General features: G+C 44.3%; 2 protein-coding genes across 2 annotated transcripts in view; one reads left to right on the forward strand and one right to left on the reverse strand.

Annotated features, from left to right (window-relative positions):
- VWDE (von Willebrand factor D and EGF domains) overlaps positions 1–25,300 on the reverse strand; it is a 48,725-nt gene extending 23,425 nt beyond the window's left edge. Inside the window, exons 1-12 of the mRNA XM_083705453.1 lie at positions 24,850–25,300; positions 22,167–22,351; positions 20,733–20,964; positions 17,250–17,309; positions 15,710–15,969; positions 14,179–14,268; positions 12,789–12,933; positions 10,830–11,044; positions 10,019–10,092; positions 6,971–7,244; positions 3,519–3,727; positions 1,172–2,166 (exon numbers count right to left, since the gene is read on the reverse strand). Coding sequence (XP_083561579.1) covers positions 1,172–2,166; positions 3,519–3,727; positions 6,971–7,244; positions 10,019–10,092; positions 10,830–11,044; positions 12,789–12,933; positions 14,179–14,268; positions 15,710–15,969; positions 17,250–17,309; positions 20,733–20,964; positions 22,167–22,351; positions 24,850–25,108 — 2,998 coding nt within the window. The 5' untranslated portion in view covers positions 25,109–25,300. The remainder of the gene's footprint in view (positions 1–1,171; positions 2,167–3,518; positions 3,728–6,970; positions 7,245–10,018; positions 10,093–10,829; positions 11,045–12,788; positions 12,934–14,178; positions 14,269–15,709; positions 15,970–17,249; positions 17,310–20,732; positions 20,965–22,166; positions 22,352–24,849) is intronic.
- Positions 17,596–26,841, forward strand: part of LOC310828206 (uncharacterized protein C7orf78) — a 46,068-nt gene continuing 36,822 nt past the window's right edge. The window contains exon 1 of the mRNA XM_083705386.1: positions 17,596–17,618. The gene's annotated coding sequence lies outside the window, so the exon portion shown is untranslated. The remainder of the gene's footprint in view (positions 17,619–26,841) is intronic.

Below are 26,841 nucleotides of genomic sequence, written 5' to 3' on the forward strand. Positions count from 1 at the left end.
CTGGGCAAAGAAATAGACTAATTTCAACATATTCCGCATTGAATTTCTTTGAGAAAATTTGACATACCGAGTTCTGTTAAAGGAAGACATAGGTTTCACATACAGTGAGAATGGGGGCACACTTGTCTCTTAATCTCAAATTTCCATTCTGCGGCCGGGGTGGGGTGTATGTGCGCTCATATGATTTGGATAATGTTCTATCCAAAAATATCCCCAGCGCTCAGAAAACTGAATGTCAGAGAGAAGTGTTCTTACTTAGATATTCTAATTGTTTCATAAGCGCAAAGAATATGGGGATCATATATAGATCCATTCCAATCTGGGTTCAGACCTGGCCACAGAATGGAATCAGTCTGGGTTGCCTTGATGAAGAACCTTTATAGAGAGCAGGACACAGGGAGTGGGACCTTGTTCCTGCATCTTGGTCTCTCATCATCAACCATGGCATCCTCCTGGACCAGCTCCAGGAAATGGGAATTGGGTGCACTGTATTGGGTCCTCCCTTCAGTCCAGAGAGTAGTATTTGGAGAGTGTCTTTCGGCATCCTGACAGTGATGCTGTGGGGTGCCACAGAGGACTGTCTTATCTCCAGTGCTATTTAATATCTTCATGAAGCTGTTGGGAGCGGTCATGAGGAGTTTCAGGGTGAGTTACCATCAGTATGCTGATGACACTCAGCTCTATTTCTCCATAACATCTGAACCAGGAGGCCGCACAGTCCCCTGGCAGAGGCATAGTGTGGGGGGTGCCAGGGGTGTCCATGGCCCCGGGCACACAATTTATGAGGGGCTGTGAACCAGGCAACCCCATGTAGACACCCCCCAGCATGGTGCTCCTCTCCACCCACCAAGGGCCGTGTCGCATTATATAAAAGACCCAAACAGTATCTAATAGAAATACCAAATAGAGGCATCCGGCTTCATTCTATAAGGAGGCTGGAATGTGAAATTGTACTATTTCCCCAAGCTAGTAATTGAGACTAGTGTTCCAGTGAGCAGTGGTTAAATCTGGCACGACTGGAGCCAAATATTACATGGCTTACCTCTAGGAAACAGGACAGATGCAGAACAGACTGCAAAGCTGACTGTTTTACAGATTAGAATATAGATGTTGGATAAGGAGTCTTGCTGTCGGGTAGAGAAAGAATGCTAGTAATTGTAACTCGACTCACCAGATGAGGTGCTGCAGTCGTACGAGCTGAAGCCTTGAAAACATGCACAGCCCCATTCAACGCAGTGACCTCTCCCACTGCAGAGGTTGGGACACTTCAGGGCTAAAAGCAAGTCCTCAGATAATCTCTTGCCTTCTTCTCTGGTGTGGTAATTAACTTCTTCCAAAGCTCTCTTTTCACATTCGTTTTCTAGGAGGGCCAAGCCTGCCTTTGCCCAGCTGAGGTCGTCTTTCAGTTGCAGATCCTTGATGCACAAGTCTACCACATCGTTGACCCGCTGGCCGAGGAGAGCCTTGCAAGCCTTCACTATGCTGGAATTGGCAACTGTCTCCTGGCAAAGGTCCAACGCATCCAACTCAGTGAGGCCAGAAGGCGTAGGCCATGAAGAGATGGGCTCTTGGTATGGGTCAGCCATGTGATCTTCTGGGAAGAAATAGCTAAATCCATCCAGATCTGTTTGGCTTAGGCTCTGGGATGGAAACACAGAAAGGTACTCGTAGTCATGTTGGCGCTTTGGGTGTGAATGTCTTTTGCGGCGCTGCTGGCTGCCAAATTTGTCTGTGTAGCTGTCAGCTCCCCGGCCCCAAACAGCCTGTTTGTGTGTTGTAAATCCTGTCTTTGAGTTCAGAAAGAGAGCCGTGCGTTCTGGGGTTGCTGTCTGAAGAGCTCTTTGATTCAGAGAGCGTCCCTCTCTGGAGGGAACAGCAGAAGAAACCTCCTCCAGCACAGAAGCACGTTTCCTCAAGCCCCTGATAGCATCAAGCGAGCTGATGTACTCAGTGGTTACATCCAGCCCCGGGATCAAGGAAGGGAGCCAAGCGTTTTGTTTGTTTCTTCTGCAGGGCAAAGACAATTCTGCCTCAAAAACAGAATTCAGTTTATTTGCTGGTTGGTCTTCTGCCAGGTCACCAGCATTGCAATTACAGAAAACTATTTCCTTGGTTGGAGTTGAAAGATCTGGTATTTGGTCAAACAGACTCTCTCCTGGTGAAATCCTGTCAAAAAAACAACTGGAAAATCTCAACATGCTGCTATCCAAACAAGTAACATGCATGGATGGATGGATGGATGGATGGGGGTGGGAGGAGAGAACTGTTCATGCCACTGGAGCTTTGTGATACTTGTTACCGCAGCAATTTTCTTTTTAGACATTTGGCTGTCCAGCCTCTGTTCCAGCAAAGGAAATCCTACCAGACCTCTAGGCAATTCATTTAAATGTTGAACCAGTCTAACCATCAGGAAATTTATCCTGCCACCCAACCAAAAAGTATCTTTCCATAACTTAACGTCCAGTAGATACAGTCGTGACCTTTGGGGCAGCAGAGAATAAGAGCTTGCTCTCGTCTATGTGACAGCCCTTCAGGTAATTGAAGAATGTCCCCCACTTCAAACCCCCTAGGACTTGTTTTCCATACTGTTGAGCATCTCTGTTGCCTTTATGGACTCTAATTTGTCAATATCCTTCTGAAAGCGCGGTGTCCATTATTGCACAGTGCTATATGTTGAGATTTTTCATGTACAGTATGTATGTATATATAAATACACAAATACATAAATAGTGGTGACACACCTGCCATCCTTCAGCCCAGATTGTCTCATTGTGCGGATAAAAAGATCAGAGACCTTAAGCTATGGAACAGGACACATTCATAATGACAGGGGAAATTAATTAAATGGAAAATGGAAATTGTGTAAGTTTGTGCAGTATCTTTTCATTATTATTTTTTTATGTTATTGAGGAACTAGATTCCACATCCCCTTCCTGCTGTTATCATTTCCATAATTAACTTTAAGTGGCAAGAAGTCAGGGCATTTTGGTACAACATTTCAAAATCCGGTCAGTGCCTGGATGGAAGGCTGGGAACTGCATGTATGTCACCTTGGGTTCCATGACAGAAGAAAGGTAGAACAGAAATAAGTCTGCACTATTGCGAGCCAGTGTGGTATAGTGGTTAAAGCAGGCATAGACAAACTTGGCCCTTCAGATGTTTTGGGACTACAACTCCCACCATCCCTAGCTAACAGGACCAGTGGTCAGGGATGATGGGAGTTGTAGTCCCAAAACATCTGGAGGGCCAAGTTTGCCTATGCCTGGGTTAGAGCGTTGGACTAGGACCTGGGAGACCAGGGTTCAAATCCTCACTCAGCCATGAAGTTCATTGGGTGACCTTGGCCCAGTCACTGTCTCTTAGCCTAACCTACCTCAGAGGGTTTGTTGCGAAGATAAAATTGGAAAGGCAAAAAACCCCTCACATGTATGGCAGCTTGAGATCCTTGGAGGAGAGGCGGAATATAAACAAATAATTGAACGAATAGATCTCCCCTTTGCAATAATATAAAAGATTACCTCCATTCATTAATAAAAGATGTGTAAGTATCAGCTCCTCCAGTGATTTCAGTTCCGTCCACATCGTGGTAATCATTCTCCACAATGCCATCAAATGTTCCACAGAGGCCCAGCGTGTGTTTATAATCCAAACTGGGGGCCCTGAGAGTTAGACTCATTCCCCATTCACTCACGTCGGCTCGAATAAAAGCTCCAGAAGAAAACGAGATCTAAAAACAAATGGCATCACACCGAGAGAACAGGAAGACCTTTTCAGACTGTGGTTTCCATTTATTGACCATTTTGGAGATGAAACAAATTACTGCTTTGCCCTATCTCATCTGACTCCTTTTTTCTGTCTTTTAAGTACAGTAAGCCCACAATTTATGCAAGGAATACATTCCAGGGATGACGCCTAAAGCCAAAATTGTGTATAGTCAAACACATTGGGCTCGACAGCGGGTGGAATTGCCAATGTCTTTTTTCGTTGCCCCCATTCTAAATTTTCTATTTTTCTATTTTGCCAAGTATGTAAAGCTGATTGCACACAAGTTAAATGCCCATAAGTTGCAGGCTTACTGCACAGCACTGCATTTAAATGATGCATTTTCAAAGGAAACGAACCCTGTGCAACAACTCCACTTGCAACTGACTGCTATATTAAAGGGACGGAGGACCTCAGGACAACCAACCACAAATCTGTAAATGGTAGGGAGAATTGTCACTTTGACATAGGAAAAGTTGGCTTATCAACACAAAAACCTCTGTTCATCCCTGAACCTTCTCGTTCATCCCTGGACCACTCCCAAATCCATCTCAACCACAGGTCACCAGATCATGTGAGAGAGGCAGAGGACTGTGACCCAGATTCTACAGATAATATGACTAACAGGACAATGGGGTCAGGAGCTTGTACCGCTCTCCTCCTCTGGTGTGGTCACAAGGAGATCAGAATCTTTTGCTCCTGCTTTCAATTAACAATAGTTTAGGATTTGGACATACGATTCATCTTAATTATGGCTTATTGAAACAAACCTGCTTTATCAATCACAGTTTGAAGTTGGCTTCTTTCAGTAATCATAAAAGGTAAAAGTAAAGGACCCCTGACAGTTACCGTATTTTTCGCTCTATAACACGCACCTAACCATAACACGCACATAGTTTTTAGAGGAGGCAAACAAGAAAAAAATATTCTAAACGAAACAGTGGATGTAGGATTTTTGTGGTTCATGCTGTGGCCACAGACATGTGATCTACGGTGAGTTTGGGGTAAAGGTAAAGGTAAAGGTACCCCTGCCCGTACGGGCCAGTCTTGACAGACTCTGGGGTTGTGCGCCCATCTCACTTAAGAGGCCAGGGGCCAGCGCTGTCCGGAGACACTTCCGGGTCACGTGGCCAGCGTGACATCGCTGCTCTGGCGAGCCAGAGCTGCACACGGAAACGCCGTTTACCTTCCCGCTGGTAAGCGGTCCCTATTTATCTACTTGCACCCGGAGGTGCTTTCGAACTGCTAGGTTGGCAGGCGCTGGGACCGAGCAGCGGGAGCGCACCCCGCCGCAGGGATTCGAACCGCCGACCTTTCGATCGGCAAGTCCTAGGCGCTAAGGCTTTAACCCACAGCGCCACCTGCGTCCGGGGTTTGGGGTAGCCCAATGCAAAAATCCTGAGGATCCATGTGGATCCATGCTTTGTAACCATGTTTTTGCGCCATTGCGGCCCCATGAAACAGTGGGTGCGTGTGTGTTTTTTGGTGCAGGCTGTAGCCATGGACATGCTATGTGATCTGATGGTGAATTTGAGGTGACCCAGTGCAAAAATCCTGAGGATCCATGTGGATCCGTGCTTTGTAACCACGTTTTAAGTGGGGAGGGAAGGAAAAGCACTCAAGGGACAAGGAGCACGCGTGGGGTGTGTGGAGAAGGATGCTGCTAATAATGCAGGAGAGGCTCCTCTCCTCTCCCACTTTGCTCCTTTAAAACAAGCAGGCTCTGCTTCTCTCCCTCCTCCCCGGCTTGGCAGCTGCCAAAACGCTCACACTCACACTTAAAGATAATTAAAAGCAATGCGCTAAGACAAACAAAGGAAACCATGATAGTAACCACTCTGAGAAAAAAAGGAAAAATTGCGACCAACACTCTCCCCCAACAAGCGCAGTGAGGTCAAAACACACACAGAGAGAACCGGCCCTAAAGTCGCAGGGACGCTGGAAGTCGCAGGGGCGCAGGGAGAGTGAACGGGAAGCAAGAGAAGGAGAAGGATCCCTCACACACACACAGACACAGAGTATCAATCCTAAAGTCGCAGGGGCGCTGGGAGAGCGCAGGGGCGTTGGGAGAGTGAACGGGAAGCAAGAGGAGGAGAACGATAGCTCAAGCACACACACACAAAGCCCCTACAGTGGCTAATCCAAAATCGGACAGCAAAAAACTGCAGGCAGGGACAGAGAGCACGGGGTTGTTTTAAAGCAGCCAACCGGACAGGAGCCGCTTACACTCATGTAAGCGGCTCCTCTTCTCTCCTGCTCTGCTTTTCTCCCTCCTCCCTGGCTGCTTACACCTGCTTTGCTGTTTCAAAGCAAGCCACGGACTGCTCATGACTACAGCAGATTCCCCCGCCATCCGTAGGCATTCGCTCCATAACACGCACAGACATTTCCCCTTACTTTCTAGGAGGAAAAAACTGTGTGTTATGGAGTGAAAATTATGGTAAGTCCAGTCGCGAACGACTTTGGGGTTGTGGCGCTCATCTCGCTTTACTGGCTGAGGGAGCCGTTTGTCCGCAGAGTTTTTCCGGATCATGTGGGCAGCATGACTAAGCCGCCTTGGCGAAACCAGAGCAGTGCAAGGAAACAGCGTTTACCTTCCCGCTGGAGCGGTACCTATTTATCTACTTGCACTTTGACATGCTTTCGAACTGCTAGGTTGGCAGGAGCTGGGACTGAACAACGGGAGCTCACCCCATCATGGGGATTCAAACCACTGACCTTCCGATCGGCAAGCCCAAGACTCAGTGGTTTACACCACAGCACCACCCGCATCCCTTTCAGTAATCATAGTTAAGACTAATTGCAGTTCATCAAGGTTCAGACATTTCCTTGTGGCCACACTGGAGTAGCAGAAAGAAGGAATGCACAAGTCCAAGACTAAGCCATGTTTGTTTAGATAATCATAAATCATGGCTTATCTTTAATGTCCGAACACAGCCCATGTATGTTTATTGGATTTTTTAAATTAAAAAATCCCTAATGCTAAACCATGGGTAACAAAAGCTCCTAGTTTCCTCATGGCTAAGTTTGAGAAGGGCTGGGCAATGCAGAAGCCCAAGGTTCAGCCAAGCTTCTTCATGCAACGATAAACCATGGTTTATCATTAATATCTGAAAGTAGCTTATATATGTGCATTGATGAAAAACGAAACAGGAAACTCCTCCTGAATCAAGTTGCTTTACAACAGATATAAAATGGATCAACACACCGTGACTTTTCTTCCTGAATATGATTCAGTGATCCTGACACTGCTGTCTGCTGAACCTCTGCTCTTCACAGATAAGTGTGGCTGCGAATCACGTAGCTGACCACTGCACATGTCAAATGCTATTATATCAGCCCCTTCTTGGGCAACAAAACCACAGTTACATGATGCTGGGTAGTAGAGGCTCCCACAGTCCCACTGGCGCACGTGGACTTCAAAATCACGGGAAGTACTTCTGTATAGCACAAACGTTCCCGTTTTAAAGTTGTCATACAGCCTAGAAAAAAGAAGAGCATGTGAAATTATTTGTGTTTCAAAATTATCATCACTTTTATGAATTGCTCTTTTGATGCATTGCTGATTCATCAAATGTCATTTTTTAATTTAACTTTTTTTGCGGGGGGGGGCTGTTCTAACTGTTTTTTATAAAGACTCTCCTCCCTGGAAGAGAGGGGAGTGGTTGTGGGCGGGAGCCCGAGCTCCACTTCCTGGCCAGGGGCCATAGCCCCCGCCCCTCCTCACCTGGCTGGTGCCCACGCCCACCGGAGGCAGCCAGCCAGGTGTCTCCAGGGGGCGTGTTTAGCAGCTTAATGCTGCGGGGCCAGCTCCACCTCCTCCTCAGTCGTCGTCGTCCCGCAGCGAGTCACCCACCCTCCACTCCCATTTAGCTCAGGGTCTAGGTTTTTGGCCTTGCTATGGACCTTAGGTTGGTCGCCCCGGTTGTCTGGGGGGTCTGGTAGGAATTTTTCCATTTGGCATTAGGCTTTTTGGATTTTTCGCCTACCTCGTAGCAATCGTCACAACTTTTGTGGCATTGGTGGGTAGGTTAGGCATTGGATTCATGTGTGTCAAGGGCTAGGTGTGGCCATCGCCTATGCTATCTACCGTGGGTTATTCCGTTAAAGGAATCTGGCGGTCGTGTATTCCGTCCGATGCCTGCTTGGCGGGAGGCCATGGCACGACCCTCAGTGACATCAGGGGGTGAGCCTATAGTTGAATTAGCATCAACAGGCTCCACCTACTGTTGAATAAACCCACCTCCTATAGTCATCCAATGCCTAAGCCAATACCTTTTCACTGCTGTAATCAATAAAGTTGTGGCCTTTTCTTGCCCATTAACCTTATATTGTGTGTCCTTGTCTGTTTATTTCACATATTGGGGGTCGGGCCCTCGATCCACAACTCAATCCTATGTATGTTTACCCACACGTATGTTCCGCCTAGTTTTAAAGGGCCTTGCTTCATGAACAGGATTGCACACTTCCTCACTGAAATACTAAAGTCAAATTATACCTAGCATTCCATCACATGTAGTTTATCCTAGATTCCTTTTTATTTACAAAATATAGCTGGACTACAAACAAAAGTTGAAGGTCAACATTAGGTGGCAGTGATTATTTCTTAATCATTTTCCTTTTGGCATTTCCCACTAAAAATTGCCCCCCCCCCCCATTTTTGCCCTGCCAAGGAAAATATCATTTTACTTGAAGGATAAAAAGTTATTGAGGGTAAGGAGTAGTTTTTAGGGTGGAAACTGAATGAGGGGAAAGGGTTATGAACACCCACTTTTGTTTACTGCCCCCATAGCTGCATTTTTGAAGAAAAAGAAACTATCAGGGACAAACTATATGTGACTGAGGATCAGGTTTAACTTGGCCTTTGTCAGAGGATGTTTCTGGAACTTTCTTTTTCCTTTCAAGGCTGAAGAAAGATTATTGGGGGCGGGGGTTCTCCCCAGGGAGCTGAAACTGCTATAGGATAGCCACTTTTACTTATCACGTGCAGACTTATTATCTCTGCTCACACCCAGGGTGTAGGGTGAAGCCAATTCCCCCAGAAGAATTCCTGTACAAGGAGAACTGAAAGAAACCACTTTGGATTTGGCTTGGGATATTGGATTTTGGACTCAGAGATGCTAACGTTTCTTTGAGCAATGTGTGCTTTGCTTCAACAGCTCCATGCTACTCATGCAGCTTCCACAATTGTAAATAGCACAATTATTATCCAGGCATGGCAAGCACCCGATCTCCTGTCCTCTAATGGAACCTTACCTTACTCAGGTAATAGCTTCACTGAACTTCCTACTGCTCAGGAAAAGAAGGTAAGTTATTTATTTGTTTGAAAGAGAAACAAAAGAGTATGCCTCAGCCTTCACCAACCTTGTGGCATTCAGATTATTCAGATTATTCAGATTATTCAGATAACTGCCGTTATCCCCAGCCAGCATCAGCCTGGGGCTGATGGTAATTGTAGTCCCAAACACCTGGATGACACTAGGTTGGTGAAAGCTATATTCCACAATATTATTATTTAATCACTCCCTCCCCATTCCTTGGTGTGTTGATGTTCCTCCAACTCCCTAAATAATACCTTTTCATTTTTAAAGGGAAGGTTTTGTGATGACGTGAGAATGGCATGATGGACAGTTTTTTCCAATACCATTCAGGCAGGCCACACTTACCTGTGTGAATTTCAGGTAGTTGCTAGGAGACTGGGCTGAATAAAAAAATCTCACTGCCTCTTTGCCTAGTCAATGCTCACATAATATGGGTTTTTATAAGCACATGCTCATTCCTGGCTACGCATTGTGGGTGCGGAGCATTCAATGTAACCACCATTACTCATCTCTAGGGACATATTCTGTAGAGCTGCTGAGAAGATATGATCATCCCTAGCTGTGTTTCATTGTGATAGAACAGATTTCCTTCATAAATATAGCAACCAGTGTCACTGAGTTGAAGCAAGTCACTAAAGCCTTTCTCCCCAGCAGTGGCGTAGCGTGGGGGGTGCAGGGGGGACCGGCCGCACCGGGCGCAACATCTGGGGGTTAGGGAAATCCACGGGTTAGGGGGCGCAAATTACTTGCCTTGCCCCGGGTGCTGATAACCCACGCTACACCACTGCTCCCCAGCATTTTGATGGGGTGGGAGACGGTTTCGATTAACAAGTGACAGATAAAAAATATTAATGTATTCATCTTAGTGCCCATGATTTTTTTAAAAAAATCCTCTCTTGAAAAGAAAAAGGGGAAAGAGTAAGTTTGTAAATTACCTGCCATCAAATGTAATGATATGTGGGTCAGTAAAAGAGTAGCAATAGGCAGAGGGCAGATCTTTCACAGTAACCTTTAAAAGAAGTGAAGACATTAAGGTAAATCAGCTGATCAGGAATCCTTCAAATATATTGACGTGCTGATTACGGAGATTGACTTACAAGTAAATAACACAGCAATGCTTCAATTCTAAGCCTCACTAATTTCAAAGACACTTACTTGTGTCAGGTAATTGTGCAAAGCAGGCGATGGGGAATCTGTGCCCTTCCCAGATGTTGTTGAACTACAACTCCCATCAGCGCCAGCCTGACTGGCCAAAGGCCCGGGATGTTGAGAGTTCTAGGCCAGCAACATTTGGTCACTGGTTTCCCCCATACATGGTGTATAGAGCGGCTGCTTAAGGGGGTCTACCTCACACATACCAAGGAATATGCTAGTCATCACTGGCTTTTCATTACGTTTTAGCCAACAATAATGTTTTTAACTAAATTTATCCATCAATTAGAGGCTTCTGATGAGGTGGCAAAATGGTTTTAAAATAGCTTTTTAATCAATTAAGATATCCAAGTGCTGTTTTTATTTCATGTTTTATATATACATGTAAGCCACCTTGGGAGAGCCCTGCCCTGAAAGAATTTCACAAAACAAAACAAAACGACATGCTGTGTGAATTAGAAATGTCATTATAAATGATGCTCGTAAGACATTGTTAAAAACGTGCAAAAGAGAGAAAACCTAGCCAGTTTACATCAGCTAACTTCCAAGTGATTTCTTTTTCTTTTATCAAGACTGAACGGAATGGGTTTCCACCTGAATACTTTCCACCATGTAGCCATTCCACAGGAAGTTGTCGCTAACAATAGGTTCTGCCGCAATTCTGGTTACTCTTTCTCCATTTCGGGTGAAATCTGTCACTGCGGTATAATGGATGCTGGCGTGGCCACACGTCCCATTGTGGCAGGGATGCTGAAGAAGCTCCACAGAGCAAAAAGAAAGAGCCACGTTTAAGCTCTGCGGACCTTTACCTGTTCCAAAGCAGACAGCCATTAGCAAGATTTCTCTTTAAGATGCAACAGAGTTCTGTTTTTAGCATTAGTGATTTGTTAAAATCAAAGCAGGTTTTTGGGGAAGTGGCAGGATATAACTGTCAGGTTGCAAATAAACAGAGAGGCAACTAGTTTAACCTCTTGCAGGATCTTGTATACATTACTCACTTCTATCTCATCGTCCTCTCTTACCTCCAAAATTTACTTATTTTATCATGTGCACACAAGCATGAAGCAGGGGTGGGAAAATGTGTTATTGGGGTGTCAGGCTGTGTGCCGAGACCCTTCTCACCCCTGGATACAGCAATGTCAGGGAATGGTCTGAATAGGATTGGGAAGTGTATCCTCAGCCAAATCAGCTTCTGTCTGAAGAGGAGGAGGAGGAGAACGATTCACATCCCTTCTACCGCGCAGTTTCAGTAGGTGAGAGAGAGGAGAATGCTGCACAGCCTCCGCAGGAGTTACCTAGCTACAAGATAGTTGAAGAAGAGGGGGAAGGGAGGGAACAGCCAGCAGAGACCTCCCTAGAGAGACTGGATGACCCCCTCTCTCCTCGGGCTCATAGGTCTCTCCATAATAGAGAACAGAGGATGCAGAGGGGTGAAACTTACTGTTGGCGCCCAGGATGTTGCTGGAGATGGAAGGGAAAGGCTCAGAGTAGCCAACAACCTCTCTTTGTGGGGAGATATGGATTATTGCTTTGCAACCAGATGACTGAATAAAAAGGACTATAGAATACAAACTGCTTGTGATTCATGCCTATGAAGTTACCAGGGAAGGAGAGGACTCTCCATGCCTGACAAGCGAGTATTAAAATATAAGTCAGGCTAGCCTCCTGATGAGGTGATCACTTTGGTAATGGACCATTAAGGGAGACAAAGTAAAGGGGCTCTGTGTGAGACAACAAATGTCCAGGGTGAACAAACCATATGTCATAAAGACACCACAGTCTCCACTGTGTCTCATTCCCAAAGGAGACATGAACCCTGGGTAAGCATCTGAAAGCCCTGAATCTCACACTGCTTGGAGATTGGGGTGGGGGGCAACATTATCACAACACAGCCAGTGCCAGACACCAATACATCTTATTGCCTTAGGTCAAGAATGAAGAATGGAGAACCTTTGGTTCTCAAGATGCCATTGGCGTTCCCATCAGTCCCGGTCACTATGGGTCAATGGTGAGAAAAGGTAGGAATCAAAAATTCAGAACAGACAAAAGGAATTACTACCAAAGAAAGGCCATAGCTCAGTGAGAGCATTTGCCTTGCATGAAGCTGGTTCCAGGTTCAAACTGCAGCATCTCCTGGTAATGAATGGAACATCTCCTGTCTAGAACCCTAGAGGGCCATGGTTATTGTCAGTATAGACAATTATAAGCTAGATGGCTCAATGGCTGACTCAGTATACGGCAGCTTTCTGTATTCTATGTAGCCCAGTTTCCACACCTGTGACTAAGAAAAAGAACATGATGAACCCTCCTGCAACCACACTGGTTTAATCTTAGTTTAATGTGGGCATTGGCATGGTGTTTTCCACTGTTCCAAAGGGCAGCAAGCTAGGCTAGAGGTCTGAATGCAACACAGTGCTGGCTCCTCACACAAAGGCTGCCATGCAACCAGCATGCAGCACCTGAGCAGAGCAATGCATGAACATGTCAAAATGAGGATAAAAAGTACGTATTCAAGGCACAAGCCAATTAAAAAAAAATTGAAGAAGAAATTACCTTCCTCTATTGTTCTTAATTTTAATGAGATTTTGCAGTCATTTTCCAGCTGACTAGCTTGAGGACAAGGAATGGGAATTTTGCTTTCTATCGTCAGTCTGTATTCCTTTCCATCTTCTGATATTATAAATGCCTCAGGATGTAGCTGAATATAAGAAAAGGAACATGCTATGAACACAAGGTATCCGTGTGGAATTATCTCACAGTAAATGTTCAGAAGAATGCTGAAAAGAATTTAAAGTGAAAACTGGTTTTTACAGCTGCAGAAAACAACAGAAAGGCAATCAATAAGGTAACATCCAACTGTAAACCTTGCTGTGATGATGGCAATTAAAAAAAAATTCCCTTGGACTTAATTTCAGTAATCTTGCAAAATAGATTTCTTCCCCCCCTCCCCATGCAAAAGGAATACAAAAGTAGTTTGCTTTTATAAGGAAACTCCACAGAGTGTGCCTAAACACAGGCTGATTTAAACAAATAAACAAAATGATTGCATGCCAATTCGTTAGTAGAAATAATTTAAATGGTTTGACGAAGACCAATTTAGCTTGCACTTAGTTCCCACTATGTCAAGTCTCAGAAAGCTTACGCGCTGCATATTTAAAGCACATGACTTCCCCCAGAGAATCCTGCGGACTGTAGTTTACTCCTTGCATAACTACATATCCCAGCAACCATGGCAAGCTACAGTTTCCATGACTCTTTGAGGGACATCAGGTACTTTAAATGTATGGTGTGTACGCAGCCTTTTCACAGTGATTTAAATGGGACCTAGGTGTAATTAACTCAGGCTGGAATCCTATATACAATGGGGTTTACTTCTTAACAGGGTAAGCTTGAACAGCATGCCTGGGTCCAACTCAGGAAAAAAATTGCATGCATTTGGAGTGCCATTTATTACCTTTACATGCTATCACACCACTAATTTTATTGCCAACAGACAAAAAATCTTGCCCTAGCAAATATTACAATATTGTTCTTCTGAATATTTGCATCACTGCAGTGAAGACAAATATGACTTACAGCACAATCCTATACAGCAGGGGTGAGGAACTTGAGGCCCCCCTCCAGATGTTGCTGGATTCTCCCATCAACCCTAGTATGGCCAATGACAGGGATAATGGGAGTAGCAGTCTAGTAACTTGTGGAGGGCCATCTACACATACTGTATCTCTACTCAGAAGTGAGCCTCACTGAGTTCAGTGGGGCTTACATCCAAGTACAACGTGCAAGTGTGGGTCTTGTGGCCCTCCAGACGTTGTAGGAATTCCAACTTCCAGCCAACATGGATGATGGGAGTTGTAGTCCAACTTCATCTGGGTGTATGGCTTTTCCACCTCTGGGGTACAGGGTTATAACTACACAATGCACTGTTTTCTTTTCAGCGTACCTTAATTCCTGCAAAAAATTCCATGCTCTCGATGAGTGAACTCTGCATTTCTGGTTTCTCTAAGAAAAAGGTGGAACTGCTGCAGTAAATCTATGTAAAGGACAAGAGAAGGGACAACACTATATTAAAGCAAGAATGGCAAAGAGCCTTGCGGCACCTAAAAGACAAACTAACTTAGCTTTCAAGGGTTAGAGTCCACTTCGTCAGAGGCATGAAGTGTCGTCCTCTGTTGCAGAAATATATACAAAATCAAGAGAAGCAGTGAGATCAGAAGGCAATGAAATTCAAGGAGTACAGGCAATGCAGAAGATCACAGAATGATTAAAAAGCAATTCCTGAGACTTGGTGCTTCACTATTTTTGTGTTCCTTTTAACACTCTTATGTATCTCAATTAGATCTCCTTCAGTTATATGCCACTGGGGTCATTCCATATATCAAGTGATCCAACTTTTTTACCTCATGTCATCCAATTATCTTAACATTTTGTACACTCATTGAATGAGCAAAACTAAGTTTAAATCTAAAATTTTAATTTTTAATCTTATCCAGTTTTTCAGTTATGAAGGTTTGAAATGTCAAAAATAATGACAATTTTGGCCTTGCCAGACTACACAAAAACCTTTAAAGCTCAGCCCAGGATTGAGATACATCAAAACTAAAAACACCAGTCTCTTCAGAACTTTAATCATTTCACAAGTGTACAAAATATTAAGAAAGCTGGATGACATGAGGTAAAAAAGTTGGATCACTTGATATAGAATGACCCACCTTGAGAGTTTTAGGTCCTTAAAAATGAGATATAACTACTTTAATTTTTAAAAAAATTATCCTTTTCCTTCGCCAATTTTGATTCTGGCACAGCCTATTTTGCCTCTAGCCACACCCACCACTGGCATGTGGCCCCCAGGAGCCTGGCCAAAAGGGAACATGGCCCTCAGGCTGAAGTCTTCACCACCCCTACTGTAAGCTTTATGGCCAGATGGAGATTTAAACCTGGATCTCCCTGGTCAAAGTCTAGCCACTATGCAACATTGTCTCTTAGGTTGTAGGCACTCCCAGTGTCCCCTAACAGAGGGAACAGCAAGATGCTCTAGGTCAGTTTTCAGTTCACTTTATACTGCCTTTCCATATTACTATACAGTTTTTATGGAACTGCACTGAGATACATGTTATTTGTTTGCTCTGTACCTGGTAAAAATTTGCTTGCTTGTGGCAATTATGAGGGGGTAACTTTAACAAAACCAAGTGTTTAGACAGATGCAGATATAACCGTCTCCATCCCAACCCTAAAATCTCATCCGGTGAGCTTGCTGGATTCTTAGAATAACAGATACACAAACCACAACCTGGGAGTTAAGGGTGCTGCTTCTAAGGGAATCACAAATAAGGAGTTTTGGAACTCAGCATTTATCATTTGGTGCGACTCCTTGCTTAACATGGATTAACTTGTTGGACTTGTAATTAGAAGAGCACTGAGGAGCATTACCTCTTTGCAGAAACATAAAACAATAATACAGAACTTAAACATACCCTGTCTCCTAGCCGGAGGTTTACCCCATCCAGTTCTAAGAGAGAGAATGCCTGGACTGTTGTCTCTTGCTTCAGTTCTTCTTTGATGCTTTCAGGAGACAGTCTGGACCAAGCCACAAGAAAGCCCACAGAGGTGTTTGTGGTAGGAACATCAAAGGAGCACCTTAAGAAAATGCTTCCTGCAAGTAAGACCGCCACTATTTCAGGTGTGCTTGGAGGGGGTGGTGAAGGAAGTGGCAACTGTGAAGTAGGTAATTTCTCTAACGACAAAAACAAGTGGAGAGGTGGGTTAATGCCATTTAAGAAATGTAAAGCAGAGAGAAGACTTCCAGAAACAAGCAGCAAGCAAAATAATGTAATTTCCTGCTAACTATTTTAAACAAGAACATAACAGGAGCCCTCCTGGATCCAACCAACGGCCTGTCTAGTCCAGCATCCTCTTCTCACAATGGCCAACATTTAAATTTAGAGTCTTGATGAAATCAGAGTCAAACAGGTATGGTGGTATAGCATAGCATGTGGTGTGAGAGTGTGTGGGGAAAGGGTGGCTGTTGCGAACAGAAAAATCAACACACAATTAACACACAATATCCATTGAACCTATGAGCAGATCATCATGACACACGAAACATAATGAAAACTAACCTGTTTATTATGTTTATTACTTTGAGCTTTAAAGAGTTAGAAATTAATGCTGGTGTGAAGTCACAAAATGGCCGCCGTAGGGTGATTTTTATACAATGGGAACAAATAACTTCAAACATGGGGAAAGAAAGAAATTGACGGATAATACTCCATAAATTCCTTGTTACTTTTTAGCTGTTGTATTTCATTTCCCCACCCCCCTACCCCAAACTGGTCAACAACAGGCATTTTCCAGTGTCTTTTTGACAGAAAGACTTTATCATTGCCCAAACTTGAGGGTGGTTACAGGACAGGGAAAGAAAAGCCAAGTATGTCAATGGGAGTCACCTCATGTGGGAGACATCACAGGCAACCACCCTTCTGGTGTCTCCCACTCTGGGCCAGTGGGCCACCATTGGGAGCTAATAGCTGCACCCACAAGGAAGCGGGAGATAGTTGGTGGAAGGACCTGAAGTGAGAGGCAAGGAAGTGAAGATCTTGAGAGGCTGCAAGAAGAGACAAAAGCTCCCAGGTGACTGCTCAGCAGGTCTGTCATTTTCTGCGGGCGGCCAGGACTGAGAACTACCTTTGAGAGAAGAGTCTCAATTTGTGTGCTGTATTTGTATTTTAGATACCACGTTGCTGATTTTCTCCTCTTTTTATGCAGTTGCGAGAATTTGTATTGCATTCTGTATTCCTGAATGTAACTACATTTGTATAATTGTTCTGATTTTAATGTTGCACAGATATCCTGTTATGGTATTTGTGTTGTAAACTGTCCTGTGGTCTTCTGACAAAGGGTGGTATGTATAAACAAAACAAATAAATGTCAAATAAAATCAGAGTTAAGACAGAAAATACACAGAATCCCTGGGTCAAAATAATATATTGACAAAATCTGTACAAAACAACTTACCACTGCATGTGTTTTCTTTCCCCCCAGTCTGGCAGGCCTGCAGTTCAGCACCTGAAGTAACTAGAGATATATTTCTTATATATAATTGCATCAGGTGACTGTTCAACAGGAACTCTGAGCATTTTTGCCTTGTATTTTATTAAAGATAAATTAGACAATTAATGGCCTAGATTTTTGAGCCTAGATTAACAGACCCTCCAAGTGTCCCTATTTTCCAGGGACATCCTTGATTGAGAGAAGCTACCCTGGTTTCTGATTTGATCCTGGAATGTCTCCCTTTTCCTTAGGATGCTTCTATTTTCATTGGAGAAATGTTGGAAGTTATGGAGTTATCCAATCCCCAAGCCGTCTGAAGGCAATCCTGTATAGGTAAGTCTTTTTAATGTTTAATGTTTTATTAGGTTTATATATATATATTGGAAGCTGCCCAGAGTGGCTGTGGCAACCCAGTAAGATGTGTGGGGTCTAAAAAGTAAAATTATCATTATGGAATGGGACGTCCCTATTTTCATAGGAGAAATGTTGGAGGATATGGATTGACAGCTGTCAATTGACAAATTCCAGAGTGGTGGCCATGCCAGTTTCTCACAGCAAAAATAAGGGTCCTGTGACATCCTTCTTTCAAAGCAGGTGATGAAAGCTAGCACCTGGTATCAAAAGCTCTCCTTCAGATGCCACAATACTTTTTTGGCTTTTGCTCCAGCAAATAAGCATTTGGATCGGGGATTGGGGGAATGTGGCCCTCCAGTTGTTTGTTGCACTACAATTCCCATCATCCCTTGCAGTTTGACATGCTAGCTGGGGGTAATGGGAGCCGGAGGGTGTACATGTGCTCTCAGAGGCCTTCCTTTGTGCCCACATGTCCCCTCTGACCCTCCCTCAGCTGAAAGAAGCCCTGTTTAGCCCTCTAGTTTTGCAGTGTGGGGTCAATGCAGGTGAGGCTACAACTGGGGTGGGGAGAGTCTTGCTGTGTCTGGAACCACAACAGTTGCTCTGGTTTTCAAATGTGCCCATAGGCCCCAGAAGGGTGGGCAAACCCTTCTATACCTACTCCTGTTTGAAAGTTACACCTCTGGGAAGCTCTGGCCTGGTTTATTTCTTCTTCAAATATTAAACACCAGCCAAGACTGAGTTATAGAGTGGACAGATTGTTCACCCGCAGTGAGTAAGTCCCTGGTATTGTTAAATGTTGACATCTAAGTTCACCCTGAGAATGCTTATAATTAAAAGTTCAGTTTTTATTATAAACTATTCAAGCTGAGTGAACTGTTTAAAAAACTTTTCAGCACGCTGCAATTTCACTAAACAGCGCTAAGCTTTTTTAAAACCAAATGTATTTCGCTTTTTTAAAGACAGCTCATTACTTTCAGTTTAAGAAAACAAGTTGGCTTTTAGTTTAATGTAGCAATGAAAACGTTTTCAATATTTAAATTGTTCTCTGCCATAAAAACAAATGGTGTATTATACTATACACATTTCGCATTTTCAGTAAATAAGTTGCATAGAATGATGAAGAGTGTTTATGCCTCTCACTATCGGCTTTTCGCTGGCATAATAAAGAAATCCATTAAATTATGATAATTTCTTTTGGCACATAAAAGTAATAAAGAAAACATTATTATGGTGGCCTACTCAGGGTAAGTAACAGTTCCTCTTCCTGATAATAAAAAGTTTATTTCATGTCTTTTAATTAAAACACTAGACAGTACGAATTTAAAACCCTCTTTTACTGCAAGTAAAGTGACTTTTACTAAGAGATCCTTTTTTTGTTCTAAGGCCAATTTTCAGATGCAAATGGAATTTTGCTCCAACTAGTCGTCAAGTTTTTGAAAAATAATGCAACTTAGCATGTCAATTGTTCATTTATTCTTTAATGGGAGGGTGTTTCAGAGGCCAGGAGAAGCATCAAATCTCCTTCTATAAAGAAGAGAAAGGGAGAATCACAAGCCGAAGATTCAACAGGAGATGCCTCCTTCCTGCCATTGTGAAAACCTCCATAGCCCTTGCCCTACCGGAAGGGTGTGCAGATTAGTGGATTGGAGGTGGGTTAGTGGGAATTTGGATCTAAAGGATCTATAGACTACCCAGTCCCTCCACACACCTCCAAACCACAGAAGCTGGCATAGGAAACCTCACTTTCACAGTTTCCAATGGGAGGGAAATCATTAACTACAAAATAACAACAATAAGAAGAACACCTGGAAATGGAGACAGAGGTGCTCGTGCCTTGCTTTGCCATTACTTCTGTACTGCTGGTGAGAGGTTGGCAGGATTTTGGAAACTGCCTTTGATTCTCCCTTTCCCGCAGCTTTTAGGATCATCATCATCATTATCATCATAATTTATTATTTATATCCCACCCATCTGGCTGGGTTTCCCCAGCCACTCTGGGCGGCTCCCAACAGAATAATAATAATAAAGCAATAAAACATCAAACATTAAAAACTTCCTTAAATAGGGCTGCCTTCAGATGTCTTCTAAAAGTCAGATAGTTGTTTATTTCCTTGGCATCTGATGGGAGGGCGTTCCACAAGGCGGGCGCCACTACCGAGAAGGCCCTCTGCCTGGTTCCCTGTAGCCTCACTTCTCGCAGTGAGGGAACTGCCAGAAGGCCCTCGGTGCTGGACCTCAGTGTCTGGGCTGAACAATGGAGGTGGAGATGCTCCTTCAGGTATACTGGGCCAAGGCCATTTAGGGCTTGCAATCTAACTCAACTAATTGTTGTAGATGGGGCTGCAGCCTTGTCTGAGCTTATGAGGAACATATGATTTATTATTAGAGACATTTTATGTAATAACTTATATGAATAAAGCACAATGCCTGTCAAGATTTTGGCTCGTGATAGGTGATCGCTGATTGTTTGGATCACTTTTGAGAGAGGACACATTGAGAGCAGCTTTCTAGAAAGGAAATATTTGAAAACAATATTTGAAAACCTCAGCTGAAGTCTGAGGTGATGCTCTATAACACTTCAGAATTTTTTCATGAGTAGACAAGGCCTAATATTCTCTATAGATGTAAAAGGTAAAGGGACCCCTAACCTTTAGGTCCAGTCGCGGACAACTCTGGGGTTGCGGCGCTCATTTTGCTTTACTGGCCGAGGGAGCGGCATACAGCTTCCGGATCATGTGGCCAGCATGACTAAGCCACTTCTGATGAACCAGAGCAGTGCACGGAAACACCATTTACCTTCCCACCAGAGCAGTACCTATTTATCTACTTGCACTTTGACGTGCTTTTGAACTGCTAGGTTGACAGGAGCAGGGACCAAGCAATGGGAGCTCACCCCATCGCGGGGATTCGAACCACCGACCTTCCGATCAGCAAGCCCAGTGGTTTAACCCACAGCACCACCTGCGTCCCTTCTATAGATGTAGAAGGACTTATAAAAATGTAACAAGAGGCCAAATGGTTTAAGACCCATTTGGGAAAAGAAAACATACACATGTTTTGGGATGTAGCAGGCAGCATGTGCTTCCTCACCTTCTGCACAATATCCCATGCACCCCTGGGTGGGCTGGAGTAAGTATACAAAGAAATCTCCACAGTTCCTCACACTCACAGGAATTCGGAAAAGGCAGCAGTCCTCTGTGGTGCTGAAGAAAAACTGCCAAGTTGCACAGGCTGTTAAGTGTTTGATCTCACCAGGCTGAGGCAAGGACTCGGACCCTCTCAGAGACAACCAAACAGGGGCCTGTGTCCCACAGTGATTCATCTTTTAGCACCAAAACCAAAGCAGAAGAAAACAGTTGATCAACAGAATGTTTCCACCATCCAAGATAAGAAAACACACACATACACACACCCCAATTTATAAGCCAAGCCAAAGAGGAGATTATGGCCACTTCACTCCTTGGTTATTTTGTTGGGCTGATCCAAGCCATGGTTTGGCTAGGCTTAGCAGACTGTCTGATCATGGGCTCATGGTTTAGCTCTCTGCGGAGTAACCATCAGCTGTAACCAAGATTTGCTCTATGGTTTACAGCTCATGGTTCAACAGGGAGACCAAGAAGCAGATTCAGATGAAGAACTAAGTCAAACCATGGCTTAGCTCAGCACAGAACAAAACCAAAGAGCAAAGGGGTTGCAATCTCCTCTCTTGGAGCTTAATGCTGATGCAAAATCATGGTTAGCATAACATGCAAAACAGCCTTTTGAGAAATAAGGGACACCATGGGCAACCCATTCCCACCCTGTTGAGTGCAATAAAGATAATGAGGTTGACAAGCACTTGGCAGGCAACAAATACATGCTGGTGGGCAGCCTCAGACTACGGAACACTTAGACTATACAAATTGAGTAGGTCTATAGCTGCAGCCATCTCATAATACAGGGTGGGGAACCTGTGGTGCTGCAGAGGCTGCTGAACCACAACCTCCTCATGCCTGACTGTTGGCCAAACTGGCTGGGGCTGATGGGAGCCAACACTAACTAGAGAGCCACAGATATTCCAGCCTTACTTTAGTGATAAAGGAACATAGGGAGCTGCCTTTTACCATCTTGGTCAGATTATTGTGCCTCCACCTTGCACTATACAAGTTGATTTTGGCACAGATGATAGAGAGCTAGAGGATGTCTTTCATAAGTGGATCATCTGCATGCACTCAGTGTCAATAATGTGGGGAAAGTAAACTTGTTTTAGAACAAGAACAGAAACTTTTTGATGCTGCCTACTAAAATCTTGCCCACCTCAGACCAAACAGAATTTTCTATCACTACTCTAGACGAAGAATATTCAGGAAGGTTTTAGGATGCAGCAGTGGACTTTGCAGCCTTATGGTGGACCAGAAGGACACTTGCATTATAAAGCCAAGCATAACAGCTCAGATTTACATGTATGGAAGATGAGCAATATATATATTTTAAAAGGAGTCTGACATATTATACAATTATAGGTTAAAAGGAGAACATCCATACCTCCACACACTTGGTTGGCATTTCAGCCTGCTTATCGAAAATCAGGAAGCGGTACCACCCTGATGGCAGTGAATGATCACATATTAAGTCCTGGATGGCTGATTGCTGAAGCCGTGATGAATCAAAATCAACACTTCGGTATGGACTCTGAAGGATCTGATGACCGCCTGGATGACATTCCAGAGCTGTAGAAAAATTGGAGACATTAGCATTCTTATGCATTCATATGCAGCGGGTGTTGCCAGTCATAAAATGGCTGCCATGGAGGGTGTACGAGTGGTTTAACACAAAATGGCTGCCTGGAGCATAGCATAACACTAAATCATAAGCATCCTCCTTATGCTTATGACAGAAAGTTAGCTATGTCCTGATTATGGAGGTTACACACACTGATGCTGTCTAATAACAACAGGAGAACATTCTAAGCCAAGGTTGCCACACCACTGTAATTTCACAGAAATTGCTTAGAAGTACCTGCACATTTTGCCCCATAACTACCTTTCTAGGAGGGTTAGAGACTTACTTTTTTCTAAAACAAAAGCTGAAGTCTAGGGTACCTGCCAGAAGCACCACTGGAAACCTGCTGGGGTGCCATGGGCACCAGGTTGGTGATCTCTGATCTACAGCATTCTATCTAATCTTGGTCTGGTTTGCAAAATATGGCAACCCAAACTATGGCTATACCAGAACAACTCTTGGGCACAACTTGTGGTTAGTGAGGAGAAGGCTTAACTATGAGCCTCAGTCTGTAATACAAACTAAGCCAAACTGTGTTATGCAAACCAGGCCACTATTTGCTGGAACAAAATGATGCCTTGCTTTCGCTACTAAGATTTATATTAAATAAAGGTCTATTGGGCTCTATTTAGCAGGGAGCTAAGAAGTTCTGGAACATGAATCATTTAGCAAATCTGTCCCTTCTGTCCATCATAAAGAAGCTATGTTTGCAAACTAAAGGAGTTTGAATCTTCTTTTAAAAATGCAAAGCTTGTGAATCAGTTGCATTATGATAATATTGTGTGATATTTGCCAGAGACTCTAATCAAGACAGGAATCAAATATATAGCTTTTTTTTGCTTTTTTTTGTCTTTGGAACAAGCGCCTAGTACATGTGGCTCTTTTACACCTTTGCCACGGCTCCGGGGCGGATACTAACGAGGGGAGGAGGAGCATTGTGCGCCCCGACACTCCCCACTGTGGCGGGCACTGTACTGGCTGTGACGTCGCATGGGGGCCGTGCGTGCATTAGTCACGCACCGTCCCGACGTCACCTTCCCGCCCACCCGCTATATTGTAAGGGGCATGTACGCTGGTCACTGCATTGAAAGGGGGCATGTACGCTGGTCACTGTTTTGAAGGGGAGTGAAGAACACACACGCACAAAAAAAGTAACTTGTTAATTTAACGTTTATTTCTGTGAGGAGGAGTAATTCTGAGGGGTCAAAGAAATAAATAATATTAAAAAGTGACAAAAAAGTTATTTTTATAATGACGAGTTTTGCGGCTCCCAGTTTTTTTTCCTTCAGAAACGGGTCCAAGTGGCTCTTTTTGTCTTAAAGGTTGCAGTCCCCTGGCCTAGTATATCATGGCTCATTTCACCACAGAGACAAAAAAACAACCATCCTGAATTGAAGAACTTGAAATGCAGTATTAAACAAGAAGACAACTGCTTTAAGTAATCAATAGACAAGGGAGCACAAGATAACTTAATAAGACAGTCTCGGTTACCATGATAAGCTTAGGTCAAAACATATCAGCAATGCAATCTGTCTTTGGTTTGTATAATATGGCTAACTTCTGCCAAGTTGTCAAACAACATTTATATAAATGTTTTCTACTAAAGCCCATAACATCATAAAAAAGCAACTCGGTTGTCACTTTGTGTAAAAAATCATTATCAGCACTAAAATCAGTTTATAATCAGTGCCAAGACAATCGATTAACAATAATATTGAAGCCTTTCTCACTTGGATTCTCACATTTTACGTACTATCTTAACCACAAAGGGTTCCCCATACAAACCACAGCAGAAGTATTATAGTCCTGTCTCTTAACTTCTGATCACCATCATTATTCATTTGATTTATATCCCTCTCCTCCTCCCAAAGGAGTCCATTCCTGTATATATTCTGTTAATTCATCTAGAATTAGTACCCCGACTCCCTACATTCATACAGCAAGAGAAACATAGCATCAATTATTAGCAATTATTTCTAGCAGTAATAAGGAAATCACTATTCTGTTATTGAAATTCCTGAGGCTGTGCGCACACCATATCTTTAAAGCACATTCAAACCACATTTTTTACTCCTAAAGAATCTTGGGAACAGTCCTTGTTAACCCTGTACGGAACTGTAGCTCCGTGAGGGATAAACTACAATTCACAGGCTTCTTTGGGAGTTAAAAAGTGTGCTCTGAGTGTGCTTTAAAGGTACCAGAGCGCGCAAACTGATGCTCAACAGGCACAGAAGGAAAACAAAACCACAGAACAACTTTTGCGGAGTTTTTCTTTTTTTTTTTAAAAAAAAAAAAGAACGATCCACTACAGAAGAGGGCATTCCATTTGCCAGCATTACACCTATGAACGCGCCCCTTTCCGTGAGCCTAAAGATGCTCCAGAGGCTCTTCTTTTCTTTCTTCGTGCCCAGAGCCACCGCGCGCCCTCGCTCTCCTTTCTCCTTACCTTGCTGGCCGCGCGCTACCTCGAAGCACACCACCAGCGCTGCGCAAAGGGAGAGGAAGTTCCCCGGCAGACTTGGGGAGCGCATAGCTCTCTCCTTTCTCGCACTCTGGACAAAACGCTTTCTCCCTTCAGCAAGCCAGCTTGGAGAGCGAGCTTGGCCCCGATCCGCTGGGCACCCTCCGCCGAGCGCGCTGGGAACGAAGTTTGCGCGCTCTGGCTCTGCTGCAATCTTCTCGCTGCTGCTGCTGCAATTTCTCATGTCCCGGGACAGCCTCGCGCGCCCTCTCCCTGCAGGCCGCTCCGCCTGGAAGAAGGAGAAGGAGACAAACAAATGCAACAGCTGGAGCACCAAAGCTGGGAGGGGAGCAGCAACCCGTGTAGCTGCAACCGAGCCTGGTCGCTGACCCCACTCAGGTCGGCGGGGCTTTCAGTTTTGGCTGCCAGAGTAGCAGCGCAGTCCTAGCCGTGCCGCTTACTGCTAGGTAAGTGAGGTTGGGATCGCAGCCTGTAAGCCCCGTCGACCTTACGCTGTGGGTCTCTCCGGCGTACACGGGATTGGCCATTCCTCCGGCATTCTCACGTTTGGAATGCACGGAATGCTACCAGTGTGCGGCAGTGAAGCGTTAAGAAGGGGAGGCCCGGCACTTGTTCTTTCACAGGCCTCTCCACTTGCAGGGTCCTCCTTATTCAAGGTAGTCGTGGGATGATAGAGGCTTCTACAAGGAGATGAAGAGAAGGTGGCAAAATAAAATAATCCCAGGGTAGGAAATAAATTACCAATCTCTCCAACAGAAATAGGGGATGTGGACAACACGCAGAATTATGAAAAACCCAACAAATCAGAAGAGTCCAGCTTTTAGGATTTGGCTTAGTGGTTAGTCTTAATTCCAAACACCTTGGGGCAGATACACAAACAAATTTTTCTGGATTATGCCCATTGTACAGAAATCACTGCTGGCAGTAGTAACAGAATGTTAGACTAATTATGCATACATTTAGTACATTGGGTCTTTCATAGAAGCATAGTATCAAAGAGCTGGAAGGGTCCCCAAGGGTCATAAAATGCTCCACAGCTGTGCCATGGTTTGTTTTGTAGGAAAATATAATCAGCAGGTTAATTAGCCAAATCCTATGTGGAGGATACTCAGTTTTGCTTCTTGTTTCTGTTAACTAATCTCAGGGAGTTACTGGAAATCTTAACCAGGTGTCCAGAGGTGGCTTTTGGATGGATACAGGCGAATGAGCTAAACTTAATTCAGATAAGATGAAGGTCCTTGGGTGTGGGTTGGGAAATCAATGACCATTTCCAAATGGTTCTAGATCAGGGGTCAACAACCTAGGGCCCATGGGCCGGAAGTGGCCCGCGGAGGTCATTTGACTGGTCCATGAGCCACCCCCGAACCAAATTGCCCACTCGTGCGCTGCACTAAATCTGCGCAGCACGGCGCAAGGACCCACTTCCATGACGCCGAAAATTGCGTCTGCACACGGGCCTGCGCGCGATGCGGCCCATGGAGGGATCTCCGCGGGACTGATCTGGCCCAGGCAAGATAAACCTTGCCGACTCCTGTTCTAGATAGTGTCATTCTTCCAAGCTTGTGCCTTGATATCAGTGCAATTTCTGGTAACACACCAACTGCAACCCTTTCTAGAATATGGACCTTGCCTCAATTTCTCATGCCCTGGTTACACCCAGACTAGACTCCCAGTTGGTAAAAATGCAGCTGCCCAGCTGCTTGTTGGAGCCAGATGTTTGGAACACGATAACCTATAACTGCACCAGTTGCATTGCCTGCTTGTTTGTTTCTGGGCCCAAAATCAAATGCTGGTATTGATTTGGAAAGCCCTAAATTGTTCCGGACCAGGTTATTTGAAAGACTACCTTCAAATAACCTGGGAATGACAAGTGGGGGAGAGTCTGTTGCACTTAAGTCCTGCTAGCGGACTTCTCATAGGCATCTGGTTGGCCACTGTGAGAATGGGATGCTGGAC

Source organism: Podarcis gaigeae, assembly GCF_964106915.1.
Source record: "Podarcis gaigeae genome assembly, chromosome: 12".
Lineage (NCBI taxonomy): Eukaryota > Metazoa > Chordata > Lepidosauria > Squamata > Lacertidae > Podarcis > Podarcis gaigeae.